Source organism: Eublepharis macularius, chromosome 1, assembly GCF_028583425.1.
Source record: "Eublepharis macularius isolate TG4126 chromosome 1, MPM_Emac_v1.0, whole genome shotgun sequence".
In the NCBI taxonomy this organism is placed as follows: domain Eukaryota; kingdom Metazoa; phylum Chordata; class Lepidosauria; order Squamata; family Eublepharidae; genus Eublepharis; species Eublepharis macularius.
In genome coordinates, this window is record NC_072790.1 from 168,999,728 (window position 1) to 169,018,645 (window position 18,918).

At 43.5% G+C, this 18,918-nt stretch overlaps 1 protein-coding gene across 1 annotated transcript; it reads right to left on the reverse strand.

Moving 5' to 3' along the window:
• Positions 1-940: 940 nt before the first annotated feature.
• Positions 941-18,246, reverse strand: SLC35B2 (solute carrier family 35 member B2). Its single transcript, XM_054977867.1, has 4 exons — positions 18,172-18,246; positions 6,409-6,602; positions 5,711-5,871; positions 941-3,351 (listed from the first exon to the last, which is right to left on the reverse strand). Exons 1-4 carry the CDS (start codon positions 18,183-18,185, stop codon positions 2,416-2,418), a joined length of 1,305 nt encoding a protein of 434 aa, XP_054833842.1. The 5' UTR covers positions 18,186-18,246; the 3' UTR covers positions 941-2,415.
• Positions 18,247-18,918: the final 672 nt, after the last annotated feature.

The following is an 18,918-nucleotide window of genomic DNA, read 5'->3' on the forward strand; positions in this document are numbered from 1 at the left end:
TTCTTCAACCACCTCACACTTTGAATGTACTTTAAGCTGCCTTATACTGAATCAGACCATCAGTCCATCAAAGTCAGTATTGCTTACTCAGACTGGCAGCAGCTCTCCAGGATCTCAAGTGGAGGTCTTTCACATCACTTACTGCCTGGTCCTTTTAACTAGAGAGGCAAGGATTATAACCCAAGACCTTCTGCATGTCAAGCAGAGACTTTGCCACTGAGCCACAGGCCCTTCCTTTGGCTTGGTGCAAAATAGTTGATGCTTGTTCTTTTAAGATGCTTGCTCCAACTTCACCCCACATACTTACCTCTGGGTGAGTCACACTGCCAACACAAGTGGGGCAGAATACAACCTTCACTAGCATTTCCAATTGTGATGTCTTACCTGTGGCTGCAGAAACTCATTCTCCATATGCCATTCAATCAGCCTGCAAATCAACGTTTTGACACACAGGACAATAATAAAGCCCAATTGCTAGTGGAATTAATAAACCACTGGATATCACAATGTAAGTCAATTTGTATATATTTGCAAATCTAGGGTGTTCCCCCCCCCCACCCAGGATTTTAAATCTTGGCAACATGTAAGAAGGTAGAACCATCAGATGAACACGAAGACAAGGCATAGTAGTCAATGGGAGAAATACAGAATTGTGCAGGGTGCTGAAGCTCAACCCTCTGAGCAGTGAGAACTTCTCAACACCCACCTCTGGTTGCTAAGTCTTCACTAGGTAACACCAATACCCTTCTAATTTTTTCTTCGCTATGAGAGCTTTGCTTTTTTTTTACAGGTCAAGAATTCAGGATGTTAAATACTGTGCTGAATTGACACATGCAGAATGTAAAGTCCTCTTCATCATCTTAAACTACAGAACTAGGAGCCTGATCTCTTATACACCTTCCCTCTTGGATCCACTGAAAGATACAAAACAGGCTGCCTATCTGCAGCATCTTTTAAATTTTAATAAAATAAAAAGGAGAGAGAAGTTGTGTTTCAGAAGTAGCAAAAATATTTCCCCTTCGCAATGTCAGCTTGACGTTAAAAGGGTAAAATCCAGGCTCCCTAGGCAGAGCCAGTGAAGTCAACTCCAACCTTGCACTCAAGATTGAAAGCAGCGGCATGTGGAGAAGAGGACAATAATGTCCAGTTCATCAAAATAGAACCTCCCAAGGTATCCTGCCCCACATCTCCCAGAAAGAGGATAAAAAGCAGGGACATGAGGCAATGCAAGTAGTCTAGGCAACCCAATACCCTGATCCATGCTGCTTCCATCATAGCTGGCTCATCCACAACCAATATATGCCCCCAAACTCTCTGCAACCTTCCCTGTTCCACAACATACTCTGGAACATATTCAACATTTGCAGGGGGAACTAGCTGTGCTGGAAGCAGAATTCAAGACTGGATGCACATGCTGCTTCCAGATAGATAGGTCCCAGTGTGAACCAAGTATGCATCCAAGAATCCCTTTAAAAGCTGAAGGTGGTCAGGGAAATAGTCTGTGTAGGGATGCCTTCCTTCTACCCTAACCTGTATGGAGCAGTTAAAAAAAAACCCAGACACATTTTGAACTGGTTCTGAAGAGATATTTCAAGAAGGCAATATTTGTGCTTTTCTAAACTATGCAGCAGCTATACATCCCAGGATGATACATAGCATCCCAAGAATAGCCTCAAAAAGTTTGGAATTGTAGTTCAAGGCAGTAAGATGGATGTTCAATAGACAACTAACAAAAAAGCAAGAACCAGAGGACACTGAAGAATGGTACACGTGGAAAATGTTCAACAGTGTGGCAAAAGAACACATGGGGTCTATTCCAAGCCTGAAAAGAGGAAGCTCTGGTTTATGATGGCCTATTACACATCAGGACCATTCTGAAAGCCAGATGGGTCAGCCCAAAGCCGCCTCCAGTCAGTTCTTTTTTCTTGTTAAAAGGATGGGGTTTGCAGGATCCGCTACCTTCCCCTTCCAATAACAGGGTTTTTTGGGGGTGGGTTAAAAATAAGAAAATTAAAAGCGTTTTTCTTGTTATGCCCTTATATGCAGTTCCAAGGTGATAAGCGGAGGGGTACTGCAGCAAAGGACAAGAAAACCCCAACGTACTTTGTTCACATGTGAGCCTTCTCCAAAGGAAGCCACTGCAGAAGAAACCTAAAGTATTAATAGCCTCTAGTCTCATTTAGCAGAGTACCCTGGCAGACTTGAAATGCTCAGACTGTAAGGCAACAAGAGGAAAGGTCTCTTTTGCTTCCTCCAAGCCAATCTCAGCAGTGTTGTCCAAAGGAGGATCAGCTGGGAAAAGACTTTTTTCACTTCCAGACTCCTTGCTGGAATTGCAAGACATTAAACAAGTGCTTAAGAGTTTGGAGACAGTCCCAGGGCATGGGTGGGGGGGCTACAGCTGCCTTGCAGCCCCTAAACTTTTTGTACTGTGGTCTCAACAGGTGGCTTCTTTGCTCGCTTCTTCATGCGGCTGCGGGCATAAACGCGTAGAAAAAGTGCTATGAAGACGACAGCTACTCCTAGTCCACCCACCACAGTAACTGCGTGACCATAGATGAGACAGGAAAGGAGGATAGCAAAGGCTTGCCGCAATGTCATGATGATGGTGAAAACAGCTGCACCAAATTGGTTGATGGTGTAGAAGATAAACAGCTGGCCAAAGGCTGAGCACACTGACAGAAGCACAGCATGGGCAGCAAACTCAGAGTGGCGAGCCATAAAGCGTACCGACTCTAGTAAGGCTCCCTGCTCTAGGAGTGAGCCTACAGTGAAGAGGCATGAGAAGACATTTACCCCAAACATCATTTGCACTGAGGACATCTTATAGGTGAAGAGCGCATCCTGCCAGTTAGAGGTGAAGCTGTCAAAGACAATGTAGCCTGCCAGGAGGATCACACCAGAGAAGGTGGTGACAGTAGAGAGATGTTTGTCATGTGTACTGGACAGCAAGAACATGCTGACCCCTACAGAGATGAGTGCTGCTGTCAGGTACTCCCAGTATTCGTAACTCTTGCGTGACACCAACTTTCCCATCAGCATGACCGGAATAACCTTGGAAGCTTTGGCCAGCACCTGTGTGGGGAAGCTGATGTATTTGAGCGCCTCATACTGGCACCAACTACTAAGGATGTTGGAGAGGGAGGCAAAGGAGTACTTGTACATGGGGGCACCATGGCGGGGCTGCTTGGTCAGGGCACAGTACAGGCCAGCTACAGTGCAGGCGAGGATCCGGTTCATGAAGACAAGGAACTGAGAATCCTTGAACTTCTCGCCAGGGTCTGACTCAGTTGCTCCGTATGTTCTGGTCATCACACGCTCTTGGAGGACACCCCAAGTCAAGTAGGAAATCTGCAGAGCAACAGGAAAAAATAAGTTTATGAAAGCAAAAACAGCCATGGCATACAGGAAAATGGAGAGCTCAACTAGCTCTTCTGATAACTGTCAACCCAGCAAGCTGATGTGGTGGCAACAATGATGGGGGCAGAGGGAGAGATGAGGGAGACCTCACCTCAGAACTGCCCACTGGACTTATGGCTATTGAAATACCACACACTCTCTGGTTTCTCCTTTTGTTTAAATCCCCCTCAGCCACCCACAATCAGTAAAAAGGGGAGCTTTATCTAACTGGTTGGTAGCAAGTAAGCTTTGTGTTCCCTAAAGGTTCTTTTGTGTGACCCTCCACAAATAATGTGGTATTTAATGGTGAAATACATATAACTTCCTTCACACAGCTATTTTGTCTTGACAAGACAAGACGCATGTAGAAATGAACAACAAACATTTATTTACAGAAAATAAAGTGTAACGCAGTAAAGGTTACTGTGGAATAATCAGTATGAAATATACAAGTGGCTCTCAACTACACTCCCCAGAAGTTATATACCCCACTCTGAGTTAAAACATTGAACTGAGCTTTAGTTAACCAATACCAACACTGAGGGGGAGAACAGATTCCTTTTTCTCAAGACAGTTCCTCAGCATTCAAAGTTCAGCTCTAACCTTTTTACCACAGCTTAGGTTCACCTGGTCATAGAACATGTACCCTGAAAATCAGATTTAACGTGTCCTTCACAGGATGCTTGTTTACTTCACTAAAACAGCTTTTCTGTGTACAGGTTTTATGACCAGGTGAACCTATGGGGGAAAGTTTCTCGTCCTCCTTCTTAAACTGAGTTTGGTTCACCTCCCATCCAGTAGAGTACCGTGGGCTCTGGGCTGGCTGGCAATCACTTGGATTTGCATGAGGCTTAAATTACAAGGATTGGTTCAAAGCACTGGATGATAAGTGGGACGTTGGAAATGTTTGCCACACTGACAAAAGCTTTTCCTGATCTATAAAGTAACCAAGAGACAGACAAAAAGCTACTTCAACAAGTGTATTTCATCCCAGAGACCTATGATATTTTATATACTAGGTACCACTTGCAATTATCTGAAGAGATCAAATGCTAGCTTATGAAGTGATCAAATGCTAGCTTATCCACAAGGCAGAAAATGCCAAGGTTAATATCATACCAGCCACAAGAGTCTTCCATATGTTTTATGAAACAATCATTAAACTATATACATAAGTGCCTTCTGAACTAGACGAGTAGGATAGTGAAAAACAGGAACTGAGTCCATAGCAGGAGTCCAGCAGCCAATAACACACTTTCTTCTGCTGAAAACAGCTTTTAATACAGCATCAGGCCTGTAGGATGAACACTCTTCCTACACCTTGTAGATGCAGAAGTACAACACCCTCCACAGTACGGGAAACATAATTAATCCTGCCCTACAAATCTGAAATGGCCTGGGGCACAGAAAGATTACAGGACATGCCTACAATCATGCAGAGAGTCTTTTTTTAATGGTTTCCATTCAGTACATTAATGAGAGACTATCCTACTGCTGCTCTGCTTTGCTGCAAATCATATTTAACTGTATGCTGCTCTTAGGAAAAAAGTGCTGCCTCCAGACAGAGAAAGCCATGGGTAGAAGAACCCAAGAACTGCCACAATTCTAAACTTGCTGATCCCATATGCCTTGATGCTAATTTTGGAACAATATCTATTCAAAAAGGCCTACTTATAAACCACCAGGAAATCTTATCCATGTCCTGCAGAAACAGAGTGATAAGGCCAAAAACTAAAAACAAGCACTAAAAAAGTTTCCACTGCACTAGTTAACTATCACAGTGGAACTGTTTATTTTTCTAAAACATCAGAAATCTCTCATCTAACTGAACCCGAAGTTCTGATCTTGATTCAGAAATTACTGGTATATTGTGTGAAAGATCAAACTGTGCAATTCTAAAGCCTTCATTCCTGTTCTAAGTCAGCAAACGTCAGTAATTCTTACTAGCACTGAGCTTGCAGCATAGATTAATGTAAGCAGCAGTTCCGAGAGAGTATGACTGAGGTGGGGAAATTGGATGCACCTTTAAGTCCTACTTAGCTATGAATCAAACTTTTAGCAAAGTGATTTCTCACTCTCTGTTACCCATTTGTAAAAATGTAACAACCTGACCACGAGATTATTGTGAAGATCAATGAAATAATAACTGCAAAGCATTCCAGACAATCCTAGCACTATGCAAACAGTAATGCCTACAGCCAGCAGGCAGCCTCAATTAAAGCAGAGCAATAGTTTCTTTTCGTCGATATCATAGAAGTTGTTTGCAGTCACTCTTGAGACAGGATGCTGCAAAGCACATCTGTTCTTTTACCTGTAGGCCAGTTGCACAGAACAGTAGCTTAAAAATTTGCCGGGCTGTAGAGGATTCTACGGTCTCATTCCGAGCTGCCAGCAAGGCATCATCTTGGTGTCCTGACTTGGCTTCATTGCCAAAAACACATGATTTGATAACTGGAAAGCAAACTCCTCGGCCTAAAAGGTAGAATGAAAAGAACATCAGCCATTGCAGTGAAGCACATCAACAGAGTGAGGAAAAGCTGCATCCATTAAAACAGACTAAAAGTAGTATCACCTCAGTTTGGATTACCAATGACACTTCCAACCACAACCTGCCTCTCGATTAGCCTATTATATGCCACTTGTATGCAGTGTTTGCTGCAGCTGAGAGAACAGAAAGATGGACTAATTTAGCTTCCACAGATACTAGACATTGCAGAGATACTAATGCAGAGGATGCATAGCTTATCTACAAGGCCACAATTTGGCTGCCACTTGCAGCTCCCCAAATTTACTCAACTAGAAATGGTTACAGATTCTGAATTTGCTAATTGTGAAGTTGGGTACAGCATGAATTCCATAAGCATTTATAGTAATGATGAATTAATTCTGTTGGAGTTCAAGCCTACAATAGCATAGGAGAAGGGGTGAAGGAGAGAATTAGGTGCTTCAGCAAAAATATTAGGAAACCATTGAATATCTAAACTGAGGCCTACCATTACAGCTTCTTACCTGTCTCGAGATAGTTTTTCTTCTTAAAGTACTGGATCAGCAAGAAGCCTGGCACCACAATGCTCGCATAGCCTGCAGCATTGACTAAGAAACGGAACAGCCAGAAGTCTCCCCAGGAGTCTTGGTGAACCACAGGTACTTCTTCAACGGCAGCCACTGTGGGGAGAGCAGCCAGTGCAAGAGCCAGGCAGAACCTGTCAAGAGAAACAACAGGCAATAATCCAAAGGGAATTCATGGGCCCACCAAACAGCAATCAAAGGCTAGTCGTCTTGTACAGGGGGCATGCAAGATTTCCCCCCATCACCACTTTCTTCCTTGCCTCCCTTTAAGCAACTGGCAAAACCACAAATACCAAGAACAAAATGGCTACATCTCCATGCACAGAATTTCCACAGCAAACTCTCCAGAAGACGTGGCTTCAGCAACAAACAAAGCACCTTCCTATTTGCACCTAAGCACCCAGAAAAACTGTTGCTTGTTTCACCACCTGCATGACACTGGGGCAAGGGCCGACATGAGCTTAGATTCGTCAAAGCCTGGGCCTTTTAGGCAATGAGAACAAATTCTAATCATCACCCTCTTTTGTAGTTCAGCCAAACTGTGCATGTTAAACAAATAAAACAAAACATCCAAGCCTGAACTAGCAGATCCAGGCCCTATTTAGCAACAAAGCCAGTGACCTCCCTACAAAGCAAACAACTATAGTTGCGTGGAATTGCCACGGACATTTGAACACAGAACAGTACTGCCATATGGCATGGGCAACTCCCAAGGAACAAATATTCTAAGAACTGCCCTCTTGTCAGCAGAGGAAGCAGAAGAACAGGGCCATTCACTACCGCCTAGAGGAAATCCAAGGGTACACATTAATTCAGGAAAAGAGCCAAGAGGCTCCACAGCCATGAGGGATGGGGCTAAAATCTCCCTGCTGAACAACGGGTATAAAAAGTGCACTATTGTCCCAGAGTAGCTACTCCAAAGGAATACCAATCAAGTACGGTAGACAGATTAATAAGTGACAGCTTCATAGTTGCCTCTTCATCCTGAATTCTCAGTGCCTCAAATTTAACACACATTTGAAGAGTGCTGCTGTAAGCAGTCGGTCCAGCCTCCGCCTTCTTTAATAGCCATTTTAACATGGCTGCTTGTGATATAAAATCACCAGACCTCTGTATTTAAAATGGCAGCTTGTATTGCAGCCAGAGGACCTCCAGCTAACAGTTGCTGAGTCCCAGGAGACCCAGGCATGAACGGAATGCCGCATAGGAATGCAGAGTGATCAGTGGTGATTGGATTTGCAGTCTCCCCAGCCCATAAGGAATCCAGTGCAACAAAGGTCTCGCAGAGTCATCCCCACCTAACACATTCCTTTCCCTCCTGCTGTGATGAGATCTCCTGTCCTTAATTGAGGAGCTAATCAAATGACATTCCTAAGTATTTACAGTTCATTCCTGGGAAGGTACATTCCCCAACTAAACTCATCAACTAAGCTCCAGTGGACTTCATTAACAGACTACCTCTTTTGTGCAGCACTAGAACAAATTTTGCATTCTCTTTCACACACCCTGGCAGCTACCAATCAAGGTAATCAAGCCTTTTGTTAACCTCAGGAACTGACCACTGGAGTCTTTGTTCTAATAGCTAGGTGGGCCACTCCCCTCAGGGCATGTTTTACCCTATAAAGGTAGTGCCCCAGCCCCATTAAAATTATACATGCTTATCGGATCCAAAGTGCTATTCCCTTGAGGTTTGCCCTAAGCCTCTTGCTCTCCTGGCTGAGAACGCTCTCCCTCCACAGACTTCCCTGCTCTCTGGATAGGTAATTATCGCCTTGCAATCCTGCAAATCTATTCCACCTTCACCACTGCTTTTCCTAGGCCTCTTATGTGTTTGCATGCAATCTTGTGTGTATGCATTTGCCCCTCAAATAAAACAACTGTCCTTTAATTAAGAACACCGGCTTCGTGTATGTATCCTTGAGAAAGGACTCCGTAAATTATTGGTGAGAAAGATCCCGTGGTTATCGGCCTCTCGCATAGCTGTCTTCCTTACTTGCTAATTCCCCCACTCTATTTACTTGCAAGGAGACCACTCCAGCTAACACTGCAGCTTGTTTCTGTAATGGAATTTCAGAAAAAGTGGATAGTTGGGAGAGAATCATAGCCATGAGAGACAGAGCCCTGTACACAGCACTGAAGTCCCCACTGCTGGAGCCAGGGTTTCTGGTGCCTGTGGCACCCCCCCCCCCACGCGCACGCGTGCGTGTGCAGTGCGTGCGCGAGCCACGGACTGCACGATGACATCATCGTGTGGGTCCGGCTGGGTCGTGTGGCAGCGGTGGTGGCAGCAGCGGCACAGGGCTGGCTGGCTGCAGCAGCTGCGGGCCAACCACGCCAGCTCCGCGGCATGCGCCTCTGCCCCCGATACCCCCTCCAGCGCCTCCGCGCCTGAGGCCACCCCCTACCTGGCCTCTATGGGCGCGCCGGCCCTGGAAGTCCCACCCTCTGACCACTGTGAAGTTGAGTACAGCATGAATTCCATAAGCATTTACAGTAATGATGAATTAATTCTGTTGGGAATTTCAAGCCCTCTGACCACTAGCTCTGCATCCCCGTTCGATTCCCTGAGCCTAAAAGACACTGCAGTATCAACACATTTACAAGCTGTTCTCTGCCACTGGCAAAGGGAAGGACATTCTGCTCTCTGCTACTGGGCAGAGGAATAAGATCAGGCTGGCCAACTGCATATTGTCGTCAATGTATCTCATTCTGAACATGGCCAAATCTGTGGACACTTAAATCTGGAATTGGAGCCATGAACAGATAAGACAGATCTTTCTACAAACCTGAAGAATGTTGCAGGTTTGCAGAAAAATCTGAAATCTTTTTTTAAAAATACTTGAGGGGTTACTCACCCAACACACACACACAATAATAGAAGCAGCACCTGTAGCCTTAAGAAATAAATAACCTCAGTGGCCTGCTAGGTAAACACAACAGTATTGCCAGCTTGGTTTCTGTCAGTCAGAGGAAGGGGGAGGGGGCAGGAAAGGGTTCCAGGGCTGTTTGGGCCTTTGAGGGAGGATTTATTTGGGCTAGGCCCAGCAGCAACCACCGGGTGACTTGCTACCACCTGACCTGTTTGACTCACTGAGACCCGGCTGCTTGCTACAGTCTGACAGCAGACACCCCAAGAAAGTTCATGTTGTGCAGTGGTTAGAGTTTCAGACTGGGATCTAGGAGACCCAAGTTCAAATGCCCAATCTGCCATGAAAGCTCACTGGGTGACCTTGGGCCAGTGACACATTCTCAGCCTAACATACTTCACAGGATTGTTGTGAGGATAAAATTCAAGGAGAAATGGGTATAAATGAAGAAAATAAATAGTAAATATAACTGAATACGGGGAACAGATAAAAGGAAGGTTGGTGGGTAAAATGAGAGAGGGAAGTAGGGAAAGGGGAGTTGCTCTGGGGGCGTTCAAGGAAAGGAAAGAGGAAACAGTAGGGAAGGGGAGAATAAGATGCCCCTTGCAACTCCTTGAGGGTCCCCCCTGTACATTTTAACTGTCAAATTGATCTTTCTCCCCTCCCTCTTCCCTCTTGTATCCTTCCAGTGTGTCTTTTTAGATTGTAAGCCAAAGGGCAGGACCTCTCTCTTTATTGATGTAAGCTGGGAGATGATTGTCAGAAAAAGCAAGACAGACATGTATAACAAACAAGTAAATATTGCAAATAAACTATGATAGCTAGAATCTTTGCACTGAAGAAGAAAACCACAATTCTCAAAATATTAATTTTTGCAACAGTGTGAAATATTTTTGAATGCCTCAAGTATACACTTTGAATACAGCAATGGCAGTTGATATTCCAGCTACAGATGTGACGGGCCAGAAAAAAATAAATGGAAAATTTTGTGGGGGAAATGTTTTTACCTGGGACATTTTTCCAATAGAAAACTGGAAATTTGGGGACCAGATTGGGGGGGAAAAACTCCTATGAAACGTCCACTGTTTTGGAAGGAGTGAAATGCTTTTTAAGACAAGGACTTGCTTACTCAAATTGTGCCATATGAAGACTTTTATGTAATACAAACTGCAGCACTAGAGAATAATTACTGTGCAACATACATAACACTCCAACCTGGTATATTACTGCACCAAAGAGTGTGCTGTATCTTCATGAGAGGAGCAAACAAGGCCTTCTTTCCTGGCAGATGACTGCTTGGCTTTCTCTGGTGACTCTCAACCTTGACAGAGGACCTAGAAACCAGTATCCTGAATCTGTTGCCCTTGACCCAGCCCCGTGGTCAACCTTTGCAGCTCTCTCTTTAAACGGCTGTGACACAAACTGAGAAAGAAGCAGCTTGTTTCCCTACCATGCTGGAAACAATGCTAATTTTGCAAAGAAAATTGTTTTAATGCAACTATTTTATTTCACAATTAATATGTTATAATGAGTAATGAGAATATGCTACTAAATAGTCTAATATTAATTTATTATCCAAACATGCTGCTTAGTCTTGGAATCTTTTTGTTCCAAGATTAAACTTCAACACAGAAAGAGTTTCACAGCAAGAACAGGATTTAGTATTATATTGTCGCAGCAAGATTTGTTTATGTTAAAACTGGAAATTAAAATACAGTGCAAGGGAACATGAATGGCTGCATGAAGCCTCTGAGTTACTTTCTGTGGTGAAACTGACTACTAAACAGAAAGTCACAGAAGTCTGTATTTATATATTCTTGCACAGATATACATTTCAATTAGTTATCTTTGTCATCAATGGAATTTGTTCTGATCATGCATCTTTTTAAAAAACATTATCTTAATTACTGGAAATATGGAAGTTGAGTTTCATGGTATTGTTTGGTGATGTGTGTAAAACATCTTACTTTATATATTTAAAATTATAACTGCATTTAATAGCAGCAAACTTAAAACATTATGTGCCTATATCAGTCAAAAACTTGTGCTGGAATAAATTTTGTTAATCTTTAAGATGCCACTAGGTTCCTGTTTTATTTTGCAGTTATACACTAATATAGCTGCACACCTGAAATTATTCCTGTCAAAATAGCACACTTTCTTTTTACAAAATTTGTGTTTTCTGTTTTCAACTTTTATTTTCCCCCTCTACATCTTAGATGGCAAAAAATAAGACACATGAAGTAAGACAGAATAAGATGCAGCACTCTGCAACTTCAGTATCAGTTGTATTCAAAAGTTTGCCTGTATAAAACAAAATAATTTATATTTATTTTATAAACATTCCAATTGCAATTTTATATGCTAAGTTATATATGGTGATTTTGATGTTGATAAAGCAGTAAAATAAGTTAACGGTTAAGTACATAAATATTACATATCTTTCAATTTCCCCCCAAATAACCCCCTCTTGCCTGCCATGGCTTCAACATTTCTGGAAATTTTACACATGTAATTCTAACACTATTCTATGCATGGTTACTCAGAAGTAGGTTTTTACAAAAAGTGAATGAGCTTCCAGAGCTCAGGGGATCTAATCTGATACTCTTTAACAGAGCCTTTCAACTGTCCTTCCTGCCTCCCTCTTTCAAATTGCCTTGGGCAGGGATACCCCATTGGGCAGGCATATCTTGCAAGATTCTTTGCAAGATTCTTTGCAAGATATATAACCACAGAAAATCAGTTTTTAAGTAAGACCCAAAGAGGAGTTTAAACAGCTATTTCATTCTGAGGTCAGTTTCAATACTTCGTCATCTTTGATTACTTATTTATGCATAGCAAATATGACCAAAATTACAGATATAACTCCTGGAAAAATCCCTGTATCTCATTTTATACAAATCTGTAGCTGACACCCAAGAATTTCAAACATTTTGTTTTCAGCTCTGAACATATGTGAGATCTTAAATGGACAGGCAACACTGTAAAATGCTAACTCTGTCAGCAGAAGTACACATCTCACGCCATCAAATTTTGGAGAACAGTGCAAAACCCAAAACCATGGCTTTCAGTAAATCTGGGCAGTATTGTTATTTCAGTCTGGTGCAGTGGCACTGATGAAAAGTTGTCTCAAGAGCATCCAGGTTTGAACCACTGTGAGGTATAGACAGAGCACAGGGCTTGGATGCATGACACCCAGGATCAAATCCTCCCTCTGCCTTGAAATTTATCTGTTGGTCCTGGGCAACTCTTACAAACAGGAAAGAACTGCAAAATGCTTTGTAAACTCAGAAGTATTACACAACCATTAACTAACTTTGGAAAACTGATCTGAGAGTATTTTGCATTTGCAGCAAAGACTTTACCACTACCACTTGGCACAAAGCAGTTTTTTAAAAATACCTACATCAGGCTCTGTGCCTTTCATCAAGACAGCAACAGAGTTCTTACACAGACATCCACCATGACTGGCTTGTACTGTTCCCAAGGCAGAGATAAAGGCTTGATTCAAACATCATCTTTAAAGCAATTGTGGCTCCTGGGAACACAAATTGCATGGGAGCTTCTCAGCATGACTAGTTGTCCTAGGACAGCCCTACCCACATGGTTCAGACTGATTTCAGCAGGGTACATCCAAACTGCTTTGGGCTGCTCCTGGTCTTCCCAATACAGGAATAAAGCAGCTAAAGAGCATCCTCTCTTCTGTTCGGGTCAGCAGCCCTCTGGCCAGCAAAACACTTTAATATGCTGGATTCCACCCTTCCAGCTACCTTCAGATAGAGCAGCTTGCGTTACAGGTGGCACTCTCATTTTTGCCAGGCAAGCAACACCAGCATCAGTACTAGGCATGAAAGAAGCTTTCATAGTGACCAACCCACAAAGTAACCAAAAAGCCAGACCACATACATACACATATACTGTTCTCATTCATACTGGACAGACATACTTTTTTTAACACACACACACATACACAAATTCCTACAGATAGGCTGCTCTCTGCTAGGGCAAGGCAGATCTGGACAAAGCCTCCTTTGGCAGGTCATTTGATTTCAGCCCTTGAGGCAATGGGAAAGCTGACTCCAGTTCTAAGCTGCTTAATGGAAATAAAACAACAGGAAAGGGAAGCATAGAAAAACATTTGAAGAAAGTACCCTTCACTTGCAGTTCGCCTGTAACTACAGTTGTATGGATGCCCTCTTCAGTTTTGACTTTCAGTCCCAAGATCCCACCTCTTTCTAGGATGTTAAAAAGAACTGACACTTTTAAACAAAGCTGTCACATTCATAATCAGGGTAGTAAAAGAATGGTAGTTGGGTGGGTTTACCCCACTGTTTTAATACTCATGTATGGATTCTTACCAGCATCGGTGAGTGCAAGTATAGAAAAAGAGATGTAATTACTCCAACTTGTTTAAATCGGGTACAATAGTAAGATCTTGTACATACTGCAGTGAACAACTAATTCAGCCTTTCAAACAAGTATTGAAGGGGCAGTTACTCACCTCCCTTCTGATCACTGTTATTACCTGTCTTAGACCAAGAGCTCCCAACTCTGATAAAAAGGAATATTTCCTCTGCAGACTTGGTTACCTATCCCTGCTTACATCTCACCAAGGGGTTCCCAAAAATGTTCAGATTCTGCAGGTGATGGTGACAGACATACATGTGTGAATATCATTTTTAAACACATGTCAGCATGAATCAGTCTCTCTCTCCAACGTTGGGCTCAGAAGATAAGCCCTGACCTTGGGGAGAGATCCTCAACTGGTCACCATACCAAACCATGCCCCTTCTCCACCTCATACAGCATGAGGATTTTACCTTATCACTCCTTGTTCCTTTACTCTCAAAGCTGGAGTGCCCAATAGTCCATCTTCTGCCATGTTACTTCATATGGGGATCCTATCCTGATGAATCCCTAAGGTAATAGGCCTCTCTGTAGCCTCACCAGGGGTCCTTTTACTTTTCCTCACTTCCCTTCCTCTTCCCAGTCTCCCCGTTTGAGAAGACAACTGGTTTTTTGCAGGTGCTGTCAGAGAGGTCCTTTAGCATCCCCTCTCTGAGTCATAACGCCCCCTTGCTGGTTTGGGAGGCTTTTCTTATATTCTCCAGGGGACAGCAGGTGCCACCCCCTCCTAGGTCATATGTTATGATGTCACTACTTGTTTCACGGAGAACGGCTTTGGTCAGGGTGGCTGCTTCTGAGCAAATGCAGCATTACATTGGTGGTAAGCAAGGCTTTTCTTTCATTTCTGTGTTCAAGGGCCAACTGATATTCACACAGCAGCCAACATGACACTGTATTTTTTTTCTGGTTCTGTCCAATCCCAGATAATGGGGTAATTGCTATGTGCAACTTCTGACCTGACAATCAACCTCGTGGCTCTTCTTCAGTGCTCACCAACAACAAATGATTTAAAAACTGTAAAAAAATAAAATAAAATTTGGTTGCCAGCGACAGCAAAACGCTATAAAAATTGAGTTGTTCTTCTAGCTGCATCTTTAGCCCAAGGACCTCCTGGAGCACAGAGGCAAGAATAAGGAAGAGTTGCTGACCAGCTGGACTTTGGAGTTTACCAAGAGATGAAACAACACAAGTTCTTTTTAAAACAAACAATCATTAAAGAATGTGCAGAGCAGGAAACTCTTACGTACCATCAGTACAAGAAGATGATACTCACTTCTGAGCCATGGACCCTGATTGTGTATAAATACCCTTCATTTTCTGCAGAGAGATGTTCCAGTAGTCAATTAATTAGACAACTGGCCTTGGAAACAAATGCTAAAACATAAGAGTGTCCTGCTGGATCCATCTGGTCTACCGTATGCATGCACTGGACTGTTCCCATTTATGTACTCAAGAACAACCCCCTGCCACCACCAACTTCAACACAATGACTTTTGTAACAGAGCCAAAGCACAGACACGCATTTCAGAAGGAGAACATCATCAAACTGTTGGAGAAACAAAGATAAGCTAAGTATATGGGAAAATCTGGTCAGAACTGAGTATTATTGTAAATAATATTATATGCCACCAGGGAATTCCAGCCATTCAGAGAAATTTTCTAACTCTCCCTCTCTTTTATATCTACTCTAGGCCAATGGTTGGCCAAGACTTCATATAAACTATCTTGACGCCACACTAAGCTTCAGTGCAAAGTCTCCATGGATGCCCCCTCCTCACCCACTTACTACAGAAGATTCTGTTCCAAGCCAAAAAGAAGAATGTTTTGAAATACAAGCTTCCTATATACAATGAAACCTGTAGAGTGTTCTATTAAATCAGAGTACTAACTGAGCCTTAATAGCCACACCACCAATCTGTTTCTATTTTTCTACTGAAGAGTACAAAGTAACACTTTTAATACCAATCAATTAACTAGTATAACTACCAGTCCCAGGAATCTGCATTCCATTGTTCTTATGTCACAATCACTGCTGACATAGCAACAGCACTGCTCCCCCAGGCTGAATATTACTGCATCTACGTATATTGGTAGGAGACAAAAACTCAAGATTCAAGAGTGACAGCAGGCACAATACCCAAGATGGATTCCCTTGCCAAAGAAACACAGTGCTGCACTAGTTGCTGTATCTGCCATTTCTTGCTTCTGCCGGCAGATGAAGAACATCACACACAACACTGGAGAGAGGAAGAAAAGGGGAAGGACATCTGGTGCAAGGGATGGGTGACAAGGCCCCACATCCTCATTTCAAGTCTAGATTACCTTTAGCACAGAAACATGCATGAGAATAATGAAAATATCTACCCTTAACCACATGGACTACCATCAGCATTTGTGCTCTTCAGCCCTTGTGCTTTCCTGCTTTCCTAGCGAAGCATGGAGGGTCACCTGTGCCAATGACCAATTAATTTGAAGCATGAACATTTGCACACACCTTTGTTGAAGAAGAGACCTACAAAATTCAGTTCTTTTCACCAGAGAGATTGGAGTTTCTGCGGACAAACTTACTTATACTAAGATTTTTCATATGTACTGATTGTATTTTTGTATTTGTCGAATTGGTGGCTTATGTAAGACTGTTTTGTAAATTGATTTTCTAATGATTAACTTTGCACACACTTAGTACTTTGCTTTTTGATTAATATTAAATTTTGGATACCAATTTAGTCTTATCCCTGGAGACCCTTGTGGTCCCATTGATGTGTGTTAATTTCTCCAGGGTAGCTCTCTTTGTTAGCTATCTAGTGCCATGGCACCCACTGACACCTTTTCTAGTGCCCATCAAGTCTTCTAAAAAAGTGGGCTAGGTGTGTCTCCTGCCCAGCAAGGCTTCTGATAGGCCAGGGGATATTTGCATGGCTGTGCAGATTTTTAAAAATGTTGCTTCAGCAGATGCTGCCATCACAGCATAAGAATCTCTACTGTGTGACTGAATATAAGCTGAGGCAGCCACTGCATGTTTGGCTTCACCTCCTGCAGCAGCCATTGTGTGACAGTTATTTTGTGGTAGTGCCCACTACACTGTTTCAGAATTCTAAAGGTGCCTGCATGCTCAAAAAGGTTGAAACCCCCAATCTAGTGATCTTTTAGTAAAAATATATGCTCAGGATTATTGGATGCTGCATTAAGATACAGTGTAGTCCAAATGGACCATTTCCAGGCTTTGATCAAAAAGATATGGATTAAAACCCTTTACAAACTGAAAGGGTATGGACCAGTGACTCTTTCACTGTGTCTTAGCTACCTGTGAAAGAAAACGAATAACCTACCTCATAAGGTCAAGTGAAAAATGTAAGATTAAATAATTGGTTAGCCTGAATACATTTTAATCTCCTGTTTGTGCAATCATTCACAAAAGCCCCCACTTTCAATGCATACTTGTCTGGAAGAATTGAAACTTTTGCTTTTATTAAATTTCTGCTCCCACATATACAAGGTCATTTCTTTTCATTTTGAACTGACAATTGTTCCTGCTCCAATTTTTTTTTACTCACAATTGCTAATTGCAGCAGAATCTATAGTCTATCCATCAGTGTGAATGGAAAAAGTGGAGAGATAGGTGGGAAAAAATCCTTTTACCGCTCCAGTCAAAGTGACAATGATTACAACAGAAAAGATGTTACAGGTTAGTTAACTAGAATTACTGACTATATAACATTAAAATACAGAATCAGAGTAAGATAAGTATTTCAGATTCATAAATCCCACAACTAAACATTAACACATGATCCACTTGCATTTTGAAGAGCATCTTGATGCCAATTCTACCTCAGTTCAAAAACAACTAGGTGACTCTGAGCAAGACATCGTCTCTTGTTTCAAACTGCCCAGTCCGCTAAAGGAAAAAATATGACCTACCTCGCAGTGTTACTATGAAGGTGGGTAAAATATGAGGCTACCAGCTCAGTCCTAATGCACGTTTACTTAGTATGTCACTGATTTCAATAGGACTTAACACTCAAGTAAGTGAACATACAATTACAGCCTAAAGCACTTGACATCCCATTTATAATCTCGCGCGGCCCACGAGGGGTAGATTTTGTATCTCTCCTCCTCCAGTTGAGACCGCTAAATACTATTTTAAGCTCTTCGCCCACACACAAGCGAGAAGATCCTGAAAACGGGCACCGTCCCTCTTCCCTACCGCTGCCACGACAGCTTAAGAAACTCCCTCCCACCTCACGAACTCCTCGGGGGAGCCCCTCGCCCGCTCGTCGCCCCTGCCCTGCCTCCCCGGGCCAATCCAGATGGTGCCGATGTGCGTTAGCGCCTCCCTGTGCCCAGCGAGCCGAGACGGGCGCCTCAGCCGCGGCGCTAAGAACTAGCCCAGCCCGGCCGCCGACCCGCCCTCAGGCTCGGCGAAACCCACCTGCGGCCCATCATGCCGGCTGGGCCGGGGCGCAGCGCTCCCCCCCACGCCTTTCTTTCGGGGCTGGCCACGCCTCCCTCCCGGCGCCGCAAGACCAGGAACCGGCCACTCGCCCCCCGCCCGCCCGCCTCCCAGCCAAGCCGGGACTTCGGGGCCTCCACAGCGCCCCCTGCCGGTCCGGAGGCTCCCAGCTGAGGGTTGGGCCGCGAGGAGCCCAGGTTGAAGCGGGAAAGCGAAGGAGGCCCTCAAGTTCCAGCCCGTGAGGCCGCCTGGGGGAGGAAGCCGGTCCGAAGCTGCGCTGTACGGAAAGCGCCAGACAGGCTTCAGTGTATCTGAACTTTCGAGACGCCTCGGCCCAAGCGTGATGTGAAGTCAAAAGAAAAGGGTTTCTCTGGATATCCCTTCTCGAACCGAGCTATACCATTCCAGCTTAACTCCACGCGCTGCAGATGAAAAGGAGGGGGAGACTGCAGGCCGCTTCAGTACTATTTTCGCTGTTTTAAAGAAGCAGCCTTTGTTTGATATAACATGCACCTCTGCCTTAGGAAAGGCGTGCGGAAAGAAAACCATTTGAGTCCTTTAACCAGGCTCTACTCTCTTGAGTGAACCGTGAACCAGTGGTAGCGGCGCCCCCCCCCTTTAATGATCTCCATCAAAAATAATAGCTGAAGTATTTTCAAATTATAGAAATTTTATTAAGAGGTTAGCTGTAAATTCTCCAACCAAAGCAAAGTAAGAAGTTATCCA

Bases quoted from the DNA above. Each gene is read 5' to 3' on its own strand.
- SLC35B2 (XM_054977867.1), bottom strand. The intron at 5,872-6,408 runs GTAAGAAGCTGT...TCTACCTTTTAG, and splicing joins GAAAAACTATCTCGAGACAG to GCCGAGGAGTTTGCTTTCCA. The intron at 3,352-5,710 runs GTAAAAGAACAG...GTTGCTCTGCAG, and splicing joins TCTGTGCAACTGGCCTACAG to ATTTCCTACTTGACTTGGGG.